The 16,941-nt window shown below is 35.7% G+C and overlaps 3 protein-coding genes across 3 annotated transcripts; all 3 read left to right on the forward strand.

Moving 5' to 3' along the window:
• The first annotated feature begins 616 nt into the window (after positions 1 to 616).
• On the forward strand, positions 617 to 1,727 carry LOC141693261 (enoyl-CoA delta isomerase 1, peroxisomal-like). The gene has a single exon (XM_074498292.1). It carries the CDS (start codon positions 686 to 688, stop codon positions 1,427 to 1,429), a length of 744 nt encoding a protein of 247 aa, XP_074354393.1. The 5' UTR covers positions 617 to 685; the 3' UTR covers positions 1,430 to 1,727.
• A 5,683-nt stretch (positions 1,728 to 7,410) lies between these two features.
• LOC141691239 (uncharacterized) lies at positions 7,411 to 9,347 on the forward strand. The gene is made up of 3 exons (XM_074495977.1): positions 7,411 to 7,885; positions 7,987 to 8,878; positions 8,975 to 9,347. Exons 1-3 carry the CDS (start codon positions 7,411 to 7,413, stop codon positions 9,345 to 9,347), a joined length of 1,740 nt encoding a protein of 579 aa, XP_074352078.1.
• Positions 9,348 to 12,676: 3,329 nt separating this feature from the next.
• On the forward strand, positions 12,677 to 14,099 carry LOC141691240 (uncharacterized). Its single transcript, XM_074495978.1, has 5 exons — positions 12,677 to 12,883; positions 13,052 to 13,186; positions 13,282 to 13,339; positions 13,521 to 13,636; positions 13,722 to 14,099. Exons 1-5 carry the CDS (start codon positions 12,677 to 12,679, stop codon positions 14,097 to 14,099), a joined length of 894 nt encoding a protein of 297 aa, XP_074352079.1.
• Positions 14,100 to 16,941: the final 2,842 nt, after the last annotated feature.

Here is a 16,941-nt window from a genome sequence, read left to right on the forward strand (position 1 = left end):
AAATAAATACAAATATACATGTATATATATGTTCACTAGGACACATTGTTTTCATTTTGGCAGGTTATTAAAAGTTGCACTACAACAAAACAGAACAGGACATTTATGACAGATAACTTATGACCAATTTTTTTGCGCGCCAAACTAATTACGACGGAAAAATCATTTCCTCGTAATTATTTACGCCTAACACCCGTAAGCCTCTAAAAAGTAGTCAATAAAAATATCATGTCATCTCATATTATATTATATCTTTGACACTTTTTTGACACCATGTTTAAAATGCTCCAACGTATAGTTGCATTTTCCTTAAAAAATATATGGGGCTCTTGTTCCTTTAGTCGGTTAAGTTAGATCAAGTTAAATTATAATTTTAAGTTAGAAATATAAATATTATAATTGGTGTGTAAAACGTAAAGATGTACATAATTCAAAATTGCCAAATTAAACCTAACACTTCTTTTCTCGTCAAATAATTAAACCTAACACTCTTATTTGTGCCGGTGGCACTCGCACTCTTGTAAAGTCAGTTCGACTTGTGTGCCCTAATTCATCTCAAATAACTGGCTGCTTGTTTGAACATATTTATTAAAAGGATTTCCAGTATATAATTAAACACAACCGTACCCTAATTTTCTATATATAGTCACAGAAGTTAACTAATAAATTACAAGAGGAAGCAAGAATGTGCACCTTAGAGAAACGCGGAAGCATTTACATTTTAACACTTACGGGTAACCATGATCACCGTCTCAACCCAACTCTCGTAGACTCTCTCTCTGCCGCTCTCCATCGCATCCGCTCCGAAACCACTGCCTCGCATTCCCCTGGCGCCGCCCTTATTACTACAGGAGAAGGCAAGTATTTCTCCAATGGTGGCGACATATCTTGGGTTGATTCCAACAAAGATAGACTCCTTTTCATGATATCGAAAGTAAGATCTCTTCTTACTGACCTAATGTCTCTCCCTATGCCAACCATTGCTGCCCTCAATGGTCATGCTGCCGGGCAAGGTTACATTCTTGCCCTTTGCCACGACTACGTGTTGATGAGAAAGGACCGCGGGTTTTTATACATGAGTGGGCTAGATATTGGAGAAGTACTTCCCACACCTTTTTTTAAGGCCACACTTGAGGCCAAAGTTTCGAGTCCGGCTGTTCTGCGTGACATTGTTTTAAGGGCCGAGAAAATGACAGCAGAGAAGGCGGTGAAGAAGGGGATTATTCATGCTGCTTATGATAGTGTAGAGGCGACAGTGGCAGCAGCGGTGGAGCTGGGGGGACAGTTGGCAAGGAGAAACTGGAATGGGCAAGTGTATGCAGAAAATCGAAAAGTTCTTTTTTATGATGTGTTGCAAAAGTTAGCTATTGCTGAAACTGATGAAATGATAAAGAATTCTCGGGTTCTTGAACTCAAGCCCCGACTTTGATCGGGCTACGAAACCTCCATGTCGTACCAATAATGTATAATTATATGTATTCTATGGGCTATTACAAAAATGTCCGCTTAGTTATCTTCCCTTTCGATCTCTTAGTTGCGTGGTTACGTTACGCTAGCTGGGGTGGTTGTACAGGGAAGGTGTTTGTCTAACAAGCGTACGTGATAATAATTCTGCTTCTTTAGTGGATATATTGTCAGCTCCATTATGGAGCTTAATCAAGCAAACTGTAACATTGTATTTATTAAAGAAGAAGAAGAATGATGTATTGTTTACAATCAGATCTATGTTTTAACCTATTAGCTAATTGCCTATTTAACTACAGGTTGTATAGAATCTCTTTGTCCTTTTGTGAGTTGATTCTTGTGTTTGTTGCAGAATTTCGTGCTGATATATTAGTGACGTTAGTCTCATCATCCCCCCTCAAGTTTGGAGGCGAGAAAAGATTAAGCACTCCAAGCTTGGACAAAAGATAACGCATGGAGTAAGAGGGAATGGCCTTTGTAAGCAAATCAGCAGGCTGTTCTTTCGAATCAATATAAGTAGGAGAGATAACACATTTTTGAAGCTTTTCCCGCACAAGGTGACAATCAATTTCATTATGTTTGGTGCGTTCATGGAACACTGGATTAGCTGCTATGTACAAGGCATAACGATTGTCACAAAATAGCATTAACAGACTGCAATTTATCAACAACAAGTTCACGAAACAAATTTAACACCCAGGTAATTTCACAACAAACATCGGCAAGTGCCCGATACTCAGCCTCTGCTGATGAACGAGAAACTGTAGATTGGCGTTTTGATTTCCAAGACAGCAAAGACGAACCCAAAGTAACACAATACCCTGTTAAAGACTGACGAGTGTTGGGACACCCCCCAGTCTGCATTAGCATAAGTTGTCAATTGCAGTGGGCTTGAAGCAGATAACAGCAGACCCTGACCAACTGTATGCTTTAGATAGCGAACTACACGATGAGCAGCATCCAAGTGACATTGTCGTGGAGAAGCAAGAAACTGGAACAATACATGAACTGCATAAGAAAGATCTGGACGTGTAATAGTAAGGTAGATTAGTCGACCCACCAAACGCCTGTAAGGAGCCGGATTTATCAGAAATTGAGACAAAATATTGCTCAACAATGTGTGGTTCTGTTCAATAGGAACAGTGGCAACCTTTGCATTTGACAGTCCAGCATCTTTAATGATATCCAGGGTGTACTTTCTTTGATTAAGATAAATCCCTTTATCTGAACGAGCAGCTTCTATACCCAAAAAATATTTGATCGGTCCCAAATCTTTGATTTTAAAATGACTAGCTAAATGACCTTTGAAAGCAGATATAGTCAACTGATTATTACCCACAACTAGGATGCCATCGACATATACTAAAACAGCCAGAAAGCTAGCATAGGTGGTTAAGACAAACAAGCTGTGATCTGAGCTTGATTGTATAAATCCATAAGGTGACAAAACAGATTTGAATTTGATAAACCACTTTGTAGGAGATTGCTTAAGCCCATATAAAGATTTAATAAGTCTACAGACTAATGTAACAGTAGAATCATAAGCTGCAAACTCAATAGGGAGGCAATAACCTTGGGGTATGGACATATAAACCTCCTCTTCAAGATCACCGTATAAGAAAGCATTAGTAACGTCCATTTGAGTAACAGACCACTTACTAATAGCAGCCAAAGACAATAAGACTCAAACAGTAGACATTTTTGCCACCGGAGCAAAAGTATCAAAATAATCAAGACCTTATGTGGGTGAAACCTCTGGCTACCAAACGGGCCTTATACCTCTCAACAATGTCATCCTGATTGAATTTAATTTTGTAAAGCCATTTATAACTCACCACACGTTTACCAGGTGGAAGAGGCATAATCTTCCAAGTTTTGTTGGCCTCAAGAGCATCTAATTCAAGGGCCATAGCCTTACACCACACTGAGTGTTGACAAGCAACTTTATAAGAAACAGGCAGGAACATGAGAAATATTGGCTATAAAATGTTGATAGTGAGGTTGAAACACTGTCAAATTGTTTACAGTGGAACCTACAGGTTTTGGTAGACCAACAAAATCTTGAAACTTAGATGGTATATGTTTGACTCTAGTACTATGTCTGAGAGATGGTGGAGGTGGTGGCACAGGAGGAGTATCAGTGTGCCGAGGAATATTAGAAACAAGAGTTGATTCTGGAGTAATAATATTAGAAGCCGGTGATTGAGGTGTATTACAAATGAGTTGATCAATAACAACAGGAGCAGAAGAATCAGACTCACATAGAGGATCAGAAGAATAAGTAAGATCAGTATTGAATAAATGAGAAGGAGTACTAGCAGGAATGGATTTAAAAGGAAACACACTTTCAGTAAAAATAACATCACGAGAAACAAACACCTTTCGAGTGTCAAGGTCCATAACTGTGTAAGCCTTTTGTGAAAAAGGATATCCAAGAAATAAGCATTTGTGTGCCCTGTTGTTGAACTTGTCTATATGAGGCATAGTGTTTGTAGCATAACACAGAGAACCAAAGACTTTCATATGATTGTACGATGGAGGTTTATTAAAAAAGATATGATATGAAGAGTGACCCTGCAAAGTTTGAATGGGGATTCTATTGATAAGGTATGTGGCTGTAAGAATACAATCACCCCAAAAATGGATGGGGAATGATGCTTGAAGTCTTAATGCTCTAGCTGTGTTAAGGAGAGTTTTATGTTTTCACTCCACAACACCATTTTGTTGTGGAGTATGAACACAACTTTTCTGATGAATGACACCAAGGGAATTCAAATACGACTGAAAATTGGTACTCAAAAATTCGGAACCATTATCTGTTCTAAGGACTTTGACATCAGTGGAAAATTGTTTGTGCACATATGATAAAAAAATTGTAAGAATAGTTGACACTTGACTCTTATCAGCAAAAAGAAACACCCAAGTGGCCCTAGACATGTCTTCTACTATAGTTAAGAAGTAGGTACAATTACCATGAGTTTTATAACGATAGGGACCCCAAACATCAGCATGTATGAGATCAAATAAAGCTTAATTAACAGAAGTACTATCAACAAACTTCAACCTTGTTTGCTTAGCCAAATGGCAAGTATCACAATTCTTAAAATCAACATATTTATGATACATTGAGGGACACAAATATCTCATTGAAGAAACATAGGGGTGGCCTAAATGAGAGTGCCACATAGTAGAATTATTTACAGAAGTACTAGCGGAATCACACATAGTTTGACTACTATAGGAAGTAAAAGTTTCAGAACAAGCAACAGGATTTTGCAGAAGATACATGCCCTCTTGAAGTTCACCAATCTCTATGGTCTTTTTCAAGATATGGTCTTGTATATAACAAGCATCTTTAGAAAAATAGACATGACATGATGCAGAAGAGGTGAGTTTAGGAATAGAGAGCAAGTTATAGTTAAAGCTAGGCACATAAGTACATCAGTTAAAACAATATTTGTGTGAAGATTAAATGTGCCAGTATGTGTAACTATAGTATGCTGACCATTAGGTAGGTGAAGAATAGAGTTGGTTTCATGAAAATTTATGAGTAAATGAAAGTGAGGTGTAACATGGTATGTAGCTCCTGAATCTAGAATCCACTTATCAGCACTCAAAATTTTCTTGTTATTGGCATTACACACAAAATGTAAAACATTACCAGCCATATGAGTTGGAGTATTTGCAGTATTCCATTGAGAACCACCAGATGAGGAAGCAGTAGCAGATAGCTCCTTGAAGCCACTTTGAATCATATTCATAAGTTGCTGGCATTGAGCACTAGTAAAACCTGCAGATTCACTACCAAATTTTGAAAGAGAATTATGATCAGTATTCTCAGAAAGTACATTGTAGGCATGAGCAGATTTTACAGAATGTTTAGGTTTCGGTTTAGGTCTCCCAAATAGTCTGTGCCAGGAAGGGTGACCATGAACACAAAAACACTTATCCTTACTATGTCCTGAAAGATGACATACTTTACACACAACAGAGGCATCTGTTACCGTACGTTTACCAGGATTTGTTTGCTAAACTTATGATTATTTCCACCAGATGTAGATGCATTTCCTCCATGAGTAACAGCTAAAGCTACAGAATCCATTTGAACAGCACTATTACCAAGCTCCCTTTAATTTTCCTCTTGCATCAATATGTTGTAAGCTGAACTCGGACTAGGAATAGGATTCATAAATAGAAAATATCCTCTTATAGCTGTATATTGATCCCCTAATCCCATGAGAAACTGGGACAATTTTGTACTCTTACTAAAATCATCTAGCTTAGTATTAATGCTACAGACACACTTTCCACAATCACGGCGTGGGACAGAAGATAGAACATCCATTTCATCATTAAGAGTTCTAAATTTAGTGAAGTAAGCAGAGATAGACATATTCCCTTGATTCAAAGAAGTAATTTCTTTTCTCAGATTAAATAGTTTAAGCACATTTGTTTGAGCAAATCTGATAGCAAAATCATCCCAAATGTCTTTTGCAACACTCATATACATTACACTTTGACGGATTTCTGGAGAAACAGTGTTCAATATCCACGAAATCACAATGTCATTACATCGAGTCCAGTGTAAAATAAGAGTATCATTAGTTGCAGGTTTAGTGTATGATCCATCAACAAAAGCTAATATTAGCTTAGACGATAACGTAATTTTCATTGATCTCATCCACTGATTATAGTTTTTCTCAGTTAACGTAATAGTAAGAAGGATTAAAGCTGGATGATCGGATGGATGAAAAAAGTACGGATGATTAGCATCGATGATGACACTTGTGGATGTGATAGTTGCCGCATGAAGATACGACGGAGATGATGCCATTGTTGAATTGTTTGATTTCAGAAACTGGTCTAATTTTCAACAAGTACTCTGTAATTGCATAGAGTAATCAGAGAGAGATTCAATTGAGAGAGATCGAGAAATAGAGAGATAAAGAGAAAAATTTAGAGATTAATTGATATGAACAGCGAAATATGTCAGCTCCATTAATGGAGCTTAATCAAGTAAACTGTAACATTGTATTTATTAAAGAAGAAGAAGAGTGATGTATTGTTTACAATCAGATCTATGTTTTAACTTATCACCTAATTGCCTATTTAACTACAGGTTGTAACAAACTCTTAGCTGGCACTAACAATAATTTCTTCTAGAATCTCTTTGTCCTTTTGTGAATTGACTCTTGTGTTTGTTGCAGAATTTCCTGTTGATATATTAGTGACGTTAGTCTCGTCATATATTCACAAAACCTTCAATTTTTGATTTCATATTTTGTTAATTGAGGGAGATGTTTCCTAGTTTTTTTAAGAAATTTGGGAGACATTCGTTGTTATATTAGTTTCAATAAGCTTCTTATTTTTTATTTTAGATTGATATTTCAGGTCTAAAATTCATATCTAAAATTTTAAGATAGTAGAGGAAACTTTAGTCGAATCTTATGTTCAAACAAATTGACAATATAAACTGGAAAACACTCATATAAAACACCAAACAATGGACCAAACCGACAACATAAACAAGAAAACACTCAAATAAACCACCAAATGGACAACATACAAATATAATTTGTGGAGGACTCGAACTCAAGAACTCTCCAGTTGTTTGGCGTGGCGTTTTGAAGGCGGAGAATATGACATCCACGAGGCCGGTGAAGAAGGGGTCTTGGGAATTATCGATGTGGCTTATAATATGGAGGAGACGGTGGCAGCAGCAGTGGAGCAAGGGGAACAGTTGGTGAGTAGAAACTGGAAATTGCAGGTCTACTGTTCACTACACCTTACTCTTGTTTACCAAGTCCCTGATATTTCAACTCTCCGCATAGTTAACGCGGTTTGTGAGTTAAAAAAAACCGTTACGTCGCTTGGGTGATTCTGCCTTGCCAACACTACGCCATATATGCTTATATGCAATGCTACAACCTTCCACCCTCGTTATGTATGAAACAAGAAAAACTCATTCTTTCAACATTAATATCCGGTCCAGAATCTCCCAAGAACAATATCGACGTATATATGCAGCCCTTAATTACGGAATTGAAATCATTATGGAATATCGGCGTTGAAGTCTACGATACCTTGACTGATGAGAATTTTCAATTACGTGCAAGTGTGTTATGGACAATCAGCGACTTTCCAGGATATGCTATGTTGTCAGGCGGGAGCACGAAGGGGAAACTAGCATGTCATGTATGTAACTATGAGACTTCATCAAATTACTTGAAATATAGCAAAAAAATGTGTTATATGAACCATCGGAAGTTTCTTGATCCTACGCACAAGTGGAGGCTAGATAAAAGGAGATTTAACGGAGAAGTTGAAATGGGGACCAGTCCACAAATATTATCGGACACGGATATTGATGAATTATTGTCGGGGTTGGAAAACCAGTTTGGGGTTAAGAGAAAGAAAAAGGGTAAAAGTGATTCCCCTTTTAAAAAAAAAAGTCAATATTTTTTGACTTGCCATATTGGTGTCATAATCCGCTTCATCATAATCTGGATCCTATGCATATAGAGAAGAACATATACGACAAAATATTAGGTACTTTACTTAATATTGGTGGAAAAACAAAGGATCGCGTAAATGCTCGAAAGGATTTGCAAGAGTTGGGAATCAGAAAACCCCTTCATCCTATTGACTGTGGCGATGGGAAGCATCTTCAAATAAGAGCAGCAATATTTGACATGACAAATAAGGAGAAAGAACAATTTTGCTCTATATTGAAGAATGCCAGACTTCCCTACGGTTGTGCCTCGAATGTTAGTCGGTACGTGCACTTGAAAGAAAGAAAGGTTATGGGGTATAAGAGCCATGATGCTCATTTCATACTTCACTATTTGTTACAATTTTCGGTGGAGAAAATACTAAAACCTCAGGTTGCTTTACCAATGATCAAATTTGGCGCATTCCTTAGAGATCTGTGGAGCAAGGTTATTGATTTAGATGACCTAAAGAGGTTACAAACTGAAATTGTTGAGGTACTTTGCGAATTTGAAATGATTTTTCCACAGACTTTCTTTGATATAATGGTACACCTGCTCGTTCATTTATACGGAGAAGTCGAATATGGTGGTCTTGTACACCTAACATGCATGTTTTCAATTGAGCACTGTCTAGGAAAGTTGAAATCTTATATTCAAAATAGAAGTAAACCAGAGGGTTCCATTGCAGAAGGTTATTTGGCTGAAGAGTGTGTGACGTTTTGTTTAAGGTTTTTAAGCGTTGATGATGGAACAAAAAATCCAGTAACTGACTTTAGAAGATATCCAGCTAATGAGGAATATCATATTGGGACAAAAAATAATAAAGATGGAAAGATATTTAAATTAAAAGATATAGTTTGGAAGGCAGTACATCGCTACGTATTGTTCAATTCCAGCAATCAAGAAATAGAGACTTTAATGGAGTAAGTTCTGAAGACCTAATTTTATTTTAATGAGTAATATAAAACTGAACAACTACAACTAAATTTCTAAGATTATTTACCCTTGGTATATTTTAGGGAGCATCGAGCTTTTGTGGACGGTCTTGCAAATCCAAGAAGATACAAAAGGGAACGAGAACACACCGAAGAGTTTTGGAAATGGTTAAAAGAAGTGGTTCTGAAAAGGGACAATATTTCAAGAGAATTAGAGGTTTTTGCATTGGGTCCTAATCGAGCAGACAGGAAATTTAATGGATATGCAATAAATGGATTCAGATTCCATACTAAATTTAGAGATTCTCGATGTACCACGCAAAATGGCGGAGTATTTTTGACCGCTGAAACCACGAGCTTTGCAAGTTTAAAAGACCAAAATTCAATAGTCGGGAATGTTAATTACTACGGATCAATCGAAGAAATTTTTGAACTTGATTATTGGGGAGCTTTTTGAGTGGTCCTTTTTAAGTGTTGTTGGTACCAAGAAGAAAAGGATTTGTATGGTCTAACTCGCGTAAATTTCAATAAATTATGCCAAAAATCAGATCCATATGTCCTTGCTTCCCAAGTGCAACAAGTTTTCTATGTGGAAGATCCATTTGAAAAAAATTGTCATTACGTTATTAAAAAAATTCCAAGGGATTAGTGTGATACTGAAAATCAGACCGCCACTGAAGAAGACATGACTCATTTACAAGATATTTGTAATGGAAATGAAACAATTCCAGAATTTGATGATGGGGGTTGGATTAGGGATGATGTCCCACTAAAAGAAATTCATATCCCATCTCCTTAGGTCAAAGAAAGCGGCTCTAGTTGCAATGCACCAGAGATGTATTTAATTTGTAGCGTAACGAGATGACTTTACTCGATTCTTGCTTATAAACTAATATATTTAATGTCCAGAAAAATTGCATGTGTTAGTATCTCCATCACATATAAAATGTCAGCCAATGAAGTAAACTAGTTCTCTTTGCTATAATTAATGATTTAAAACAATATAAATAGATCCCGCAATTAGCACTTGCACAATTAAATGATTAATCTATTATTATGGCATATGATCAGATTATGCAATTAATCTTTATTAATTTTCCACTGATTTTTCAAGAAATATATCCTATAGAATTTGGCCATATATTTTTTTTAAATTCTTTGTAGTTTTATGTTTTTTATTGAATTAGGCTAGTCTGATTTCAAAGAAGGGTTTATAAATGATATATACCCTTTTTGATGTCTTATGCATACGAACTAATGTATTTATCATCTGTATTTTTTACAGGATGGATAAAAGGCTAAATATTATATTGCACTATGCTGGACAGTTTCAGCGAAAAAGTTACGTGGGTGGAAAATCTCTACTTGTACCAAATGTAGATTATGATGAATTCTCATTTTCTGTGTTCATGGAGTCTGTGAAAGATAGCCTCCATTACTCTGAAATCGGTGGAGTCTACATTAGGGAAGGAAAGAGGGGTGGCTGGAAGATGTTGTTGGATGACAAAGATACTGATGAATATGTACTGGGCTGCAATGATGGAGAAGAAATTAACTTCTTCATTGATACCATTGTTGACGTCGAAATTGAGCCTTTAAGACAAATGCAACCACATGTAATTATAAGGCCAAGGAAAAACATAATTCACGGTAAGCATGCGTATTTTTAAACATCCAGTTCAATTAGCTGGTAGAGTCTGTGATATTTACATGTATGCGTGTGAGAGTGTAAACGAATTACGATTCTTCTAACATATATTTATATTGTTACTGTTACAGATTCTGCTAAGAAACCAGTGAAGCGAAAGTATATTACCACGCAACAACTCCAAAAGCAACAAAAAAATATTGAAATAAATTAAGGAAATTTCACCAGAGCCGAATCCGATTATGCGTAGACAAGATGTCACTATGCAGGAGAGAGAAAGGAGCAGCGAGGAGGAAACTAAATTTGGATAGTGAAACAGATGAAGATGCGAGGATGAAACTAAATTTGGAAAGTGAAACAGATGACGATGGTGGAGGGAACGAGGTTGATGCCGAGGTACCTCTGACGTTTTTATTATTATTGAATAACATAAGATCATGTTGGGCATTACTCTGACATTTTAACATTTTAGAGTGACCGCTTACTTAGCACTCATCATTCACAATCAAATTTAGACAGTATAAAATAATATGATAAATCTGTATGGATATAGAGTTCAATTCTGTGGCACACGAACATGAACATGGTTATAGAATGCGATAATATATAATACTTGATTTAAATATACGATGAGGGTATTTATGAAAAATATATCTAACACAGTTCGATAAATAAATTAGCGATACAATATATAATGAGGGTATTTATGAAAAATTCAAGGGTCATTTTTCTGCAGTTTTATCTTTCTTATCTGCATCTTAATATACTTGTGTTGATAGTATTTTGTTGATTTTTACGCGTAATATATGTGATTCCCTAATAGCTGATTGCTACAGAATGTCATTTTTTAGATTTGATTTTTTAATAAATGATTTGTATTGACTCTTTTGCTCCCGTGTTTCAAACAAACACAATTAGAATACAATTTGATTTATTATATAATTTTTTGCAGTTGCCACCACCACCGCCTTTATCAACGTTGACGCAGTATGAATTAGAAAGACTCGAGCGTATACAAGAAAATGATACAGTTTGTAAGTCTTACGGGTTGCCATCTTTAGTTAATAGTTTGAAACAGGGTGTGTTGGACAACAGGAAAAAAAGGCTAAAGTTTCTGATCCCGAGGGATGTGATGAATATCTTCCAGAAATCGAGGGTGCAAATGAAAATAACTGATTCTGATGAGGTACATAAAAATTACTTGTGTATCACTTATTTTTTCCGCTTCATACATATAAAACAATTTAAACAATAACCCGACCTTTTTACTAATTTATAGGTGGTCAAAACTGCTACGTCAAAGAAACCTCTATCTGGACCGAGAACTCGTTCGCGAGCCACTGCAGCAACTGCAAAAAAGAAGGGTCTGACACATAGTGCCACTGCCACCACCGAGAAACAGCCGAAAAAAACTGGCATTAATAGGGAAGCGACAAGTGCATTTTTTCCACCAGTTGTAAAACCAACTTGTACCAAGATATTTAAACAAGCACCCAACTGTGAAGCTGGTACAGTCGCTACTTTTTTGGCAATGCGTGAGCGTCAGAAGCAGAATGTTGTAGCTCCAACAGTGGAAAATGTTGCTGAATTGAACGTGGAAGAGACTGTAGATGAAGAAGTCGAAGCAAGTAAAATTTGTGGTTATCTTTTCACTTGTTCTTAATCGAGCTATTTAAATAATATGCTGGATTTTCAATTTTTCCCTTTAAATTATTAACATATTTAACAAAAATCGTTAATGGGGGTGTATATTGTATTTCATATTAAAAATTAAGGGTTGAAAACTATATCTTACAAAATAAATATATAATTTTGTTTTTAAATAAAAGGTGAGGGCTGTAAAATAAAATTAAGTCTTTCTTTAATTATGCAATGCTAAACGTAAATCTTAAATTACAACATTCAACTACCAAAGAAGATATAACAGGAAGAACTTAAAAATTTATATATTATTTTATATAAAATAATAGGTATTTGTTTAAAAAATTAAGTCTTTCTTTAATTATACAATGCTAAACTTAAGTGACTTTATATAAACTTGCATGCATACTGCATTTTTCTTATAATTTCCTTCTTCATTTTGTTTGAACCTGACGTACTAAGTGCAAGCTCCAAGAAAACCTAGAGGGCGGTCAAAAATGAGCAAGGTTCATGCAAGCGGTCCCGATGACAAAGTAGTCATTACTTTGAATAAAAATGGTCAACCAAATTCTGATGATCAAAAAGTCATTACAGAGTTAAGTAATTTTCTCGGAACAGTGGCTAAGGACAATGTGTCTCTTACTTACGTCAACTGGCATGTTGTTCCTGCCCAATTAAAGAAGCAAATGTGGGAGTACACTTTGGTAAATTTCATCACCCTACAACATAAGTCAGGTGAATTCCCATATTATGTTTTCAGTAGTTCAATTTATCTATTTAATTGTATGTTTCATGAAATGTAGACTAAGTATGTTATTCCGGAGGAGGGGTACAAGTGGGTCATGCATACGATAAATGAGTCTTGGAAGTAGTTCAAGTGTCGTGTGAAAACAAAGTATTATAATAAGTACGAAACTGATGAGGAAAGACTTGAGAGAAGACCTGAAACAGTTCCGCTTGAGGATTTTAAAATGCTTTTGAGGTATTGGGGTGATGAGGCGGTTCAGGTACTGATACTAATTAATTAAATGCCACTTTATAAGTAAACAAAAATTATAGAATTGAATTGCTTTCTTTTTTACCTTGTTTCCTATTTTGGCAGTCCCTAGCCGACGATAATGTGGCACATCGAAATACAATAACTGAGACACATACCATGGGTCCTAGAACTCATGCACAAGTTAAAGAAAAACTAGTATGTATTTTTCGAATATGTATAAATTAGATTGGTAAATTATTAAGGTTGCAAAATAAATTTGTTTAAATTTTTTTACAAAATTTTTAAGTTTATTTTATTCTATCGTCCATTGTTTTGTTTTTCATAATTCTAATATGTGACAGAAAAACTAGACCCAAATATTGTCGAGCCAGTTGATGCTGAAATTTATCTGGAAACCTATAAGCGGAAACCGGGCCGAAAGTACAAAACAGATGTGGAGGAACAGAAAACCAAATATGTAAGGAATTTTTATTAGATAAATATTGAAGCAACCTGAATATATATGTATAATTTTAAAAACTTGATGTTGTCGTTTCTTCTAGATGAAGATAAAGGCACTAGTAGATTCAGGAAATATTGCTGAGGCAAATGCAATGGTCTCTGGTGGAAAGAAGCATGGGAGGACCTGGCTTGTGGGAAGGCAAGGTCAAAAGTCTGTAGAAACTTCCACTCTTGCTGGCAAAGAAAATTATGTGCAGGAGATGACCTTAAAAATCAGGCAGGAACTTGAGGCTAATTTGGAAGCCAAGGTTAACTTAAAAGTGAAGGAGAACATGTCATGGTTAATGCATAAGCTTGGGGAAGCTAATCCAGGTCTTAAACTTGATGTTGGAGACTTTTGCGCAACCTTATCAAGTGATCAAGATGACAACGGACTACAGGAGGCACCGATGTTTAACTGCTTAGCATTATCATTATGAAACTGTCCTCAATATATAAACTTCTTTATTTTGTACTTTCGAATGTTAGATTTACCGTAAGTGATGGGAATTGGCACTTTAGTATTTGTAGTACTGCTTACGATTGTTGAATGTTGGATGTTGTTGGTTGTTGAACTTTGTTTGCTGGTCTGGTTATTTTAAATGGGTTGTAGGAGAATTTGGTTTGGATAACTGATTTTCAAGGGTTATATATATGTACCAGACGATTACAGCAAATTTTTTTATTTAAAGCGTTGCATTTATCTTTTAGAGTGTTGCATTTTAAAATAAATGTATTGCGTTATAAACTATAACGGTGTTGCATTCTTGAATATAGCGTTGCCGTAAACAGACCGCATGGTGTTGCATTATAAAGTAGGCCCCACAGCTGACGTGGCAGGTAGGCCCCATAATCGACGTGACAAATGGGACCCACAGCTGACGTGGTAAATTCTGGCATGGCGCGTGGGACCCAGTATTGACGTGGCATGCGGGACCCCTACCGACGTGGCATGTGGGACCAAGTGCTGACGTGGCATGCGGGGTCGCACACTGACGTGGCCCTGGTGGGTCCCACTGCTAGTGTGTCATTTTACTCAAATGCAATACTTTTGGTGTTGCCGCTAATATTGTTGCATTATGCCTAAAAGGCAATAATTTCTGGTGTTGCATTAAATGGTCCAAAGTGTTGCCTTATATGTCAAAGGCAACGCCCGAAGATGCAACACCCCTTTTACGTTGCCTTTTTAAAAAGTTGGGCTAATGCAACACCATAATAGTCTGTAGCAACAATAAAAAAGCGTTGCATATGAGCGTTTACGGCGTAGTGCAATCTGGGTAGATTATCTCCAATTGGAGTACCAAGAAGATTACCAAAATGCAATTTGGCTTATCAATATAGGTAGAGTATCTACAATTGGCACTACGCCATAGATTGCATGTTGCAACCCTTCATGGCGGGGTTGCAAAGAAAAGTGTAATAGTATCCTTCTAAACAAATGTCTATCGCAACCCCTCCTTTTTGATGTTGCAGTATAGTTACAGTGTGTTACCAAAATGACATATATATTTATAAATTAATGATGATTTTTTTAATTTAACTAATTAATAATTATTTACATAGAAATGAGTTAATAATTGAAATATATACAATATCTAAAGTTTAATATTAGTGAAGTGATTTAAAATATATTGATCAATTGAAAGTTCTATAACTTAACAAGTCATTAGTACTATTGTTGAATTTATTTAGTTTTTTATAATTAAATGTTAAAAATAATATTTACTAAAAGAAAAAACAATTTAATAATTTAAAGTTGAACAAAAAAAAGTTGGGCCGGGTGTTTATTTTGAATAAAACTTGGACCGAGATTTGAACGACACTAGGTCATCTATCTCTTTCTATGTCTCGCTCCTTCCCTCTCTGTGTATGTCTCTCACTTCTCTCTCCGTCTCTCTCTCATCCTCTCTCTATATTTGCCATTTCCAGCCAAACCATTCAACCTCGATAAAAAAACGTAGCCATTTGTGTTCTTTGGCCACGATTTCATTTATTTCAATCCTCAAATCATCTTTTCTAGTCCCAGATTGAAAGATTCATGAACCCTAGTTCTTTAATCGCTTCGATTCTAAATTAATCGATGATTTTTGGATCGATTGGCGTTTGTTTTGTGTTGTAGATGATGTTATATGTATCATATATTAAAAGCCCCTTGATTTGAGCTTATTCCTTGAAACCCTAGATCCTAAAGTTCGATTCAAATTGATTTCTTGACTGTTTGTGTATTATAGTGATAATTTCAGTATTTGTGTTTCAATAACTTTCCAAGTAAACAAGCATAGATTCACATTAATATTCATGTTCTTTACACCATCTTGATGATCTTATGTGTGACATTTACCCCAAATTGCTTGTAGAGAATTGTGTATGATAATTAAGTTATGAATTGGTTATAATTATGGATTCCCCTGATCCTATTTAATTATATATGTTCTTATATCTTCTTAAGTATAATTTTTGCATTACTTTCTATTTTGTTCACAACATTCCTTGCATTTGTCTATCAAGCTACTTTGAACAAGGGCTTCCATGGAATCCAGTGTCGGACTCGTTGCAGGTTCTCATAATCATAATGAGCTCGTCATCATTCATGGTCTCTAATTAGGTTTTTTGATTATTGGCTTCGAATGAAGTGGGTTCTTCAAGATTCGGGTTTTTTCGATCGATTAGGGGCTTCGATTACAGGGTACGATTTGTTATTATTTTCATGTTTTTGAATCTTAATGTATATCCCTCTCTTTGTGCTCTTTCCCTCTTTCCATCTCTCCATCTTTCTCTCTATGTTTTGAAAGGTATTTAGCACTTACTTGCTCTATCTCTCTCTATCTCTCTCTATCTCTCTCTCTCTCTATTGTTAATATGAAGTTTATGACTTTTTAATTGTAACATCATAAAGTATATGTTAGATATATTTGATAATGTCATGGCTAATATAATTTATGTTTAGATTTCAGATCTTACTTAACAGGACAAATCAGTACTTAACTGTTGATCAGTACTTATACTGGAAGTCAGGACTTAAGGATATCAGTACTTATATTATCAGGAGATAATCATCAGAAGTTAGATATCAGAACTTAAGTGTTGAAGGATGATCAGAGAAGGACAGTAGCTGATTAAAGGAAAGAAGATCGAGATAAACATAAGAAGAGATATGCATGAAGAAGGAATTCCGTGAAGAATGGAATACTTGGAAGAAAAGATATCTGATTGATATATTTTAGGAAGCAGAATTATATTCCATATCAATTAGCAATTATCTTGTAACTGTGTAGTATATAA

The sequence above is a fragment of the Apium graveolens genome, chromosome 10 (genome assembly GCF_009905375.1).
Source record: "Apium graveolens cultivar Ventura chromosome 10, ASM990537v1, whole genome shotgun sequence".
Classification (NCBI taxonomy): domain Eukaryota; kingdom Viridiplantae; phylum Streptophyta; class Magnoliopsida; order Apiales; family Apiaceae; genus Apium; species Apium graveolens.

Excerpts from the sequence above, each read along its gene's own strand:
- LOC141693261 (XM_074498292.1), top strand. The coding sequence starts at position 686 with ATGTGCACCTTAGAGAAACGCGGAAGCATTTACATTTTAACACTTACG.
- LOC141691239 (XM_074495977.1), top strand. The coding sequence starts at position 7,411 with ATGAAACAAGAAAAACTCATTCTTTCAACATTAATATCCGGTCCAGAA. Across the intron at positions 7,886-7,986 it reads GGTTAAGAGAAAGAAAAAGG|AGAAGAACATATACGACAAA; the intron begins GTAAAAGTGATT and ends CTATGCATATAG. Across the intron at positions 8,879-8,974 it reads GAAATAGAGACTTTAATGGA|GGAGCATCGAGCTTTTGTGG; the intron begins GTAAGTTCTGAA and ends GGTATATTTTAG.
- LOC141691240 (XM_074495978.1), top strand. The coding sequence starts at position 12,677 with ATGAGCAAGGTTCATGCAAGCGGTCCCGATGACAAAGTAGTCATTACT. Across the intron at positions 13,187-13,281 it reads GGGGTGATGAGGCGGTTCAG|TCCCTAGCCGACGATAATGT; the intron begins GTACTGATACTA and ends CTATTTTGGCAG. Across the intron at positions 13,637-13,721 it reads AGGAACAGAAAACCAAATAT|ATGAAGATAAAGGCACTAGT; the intron begins GTAAGGAATTTT and ends CGTTTCTTCTAG.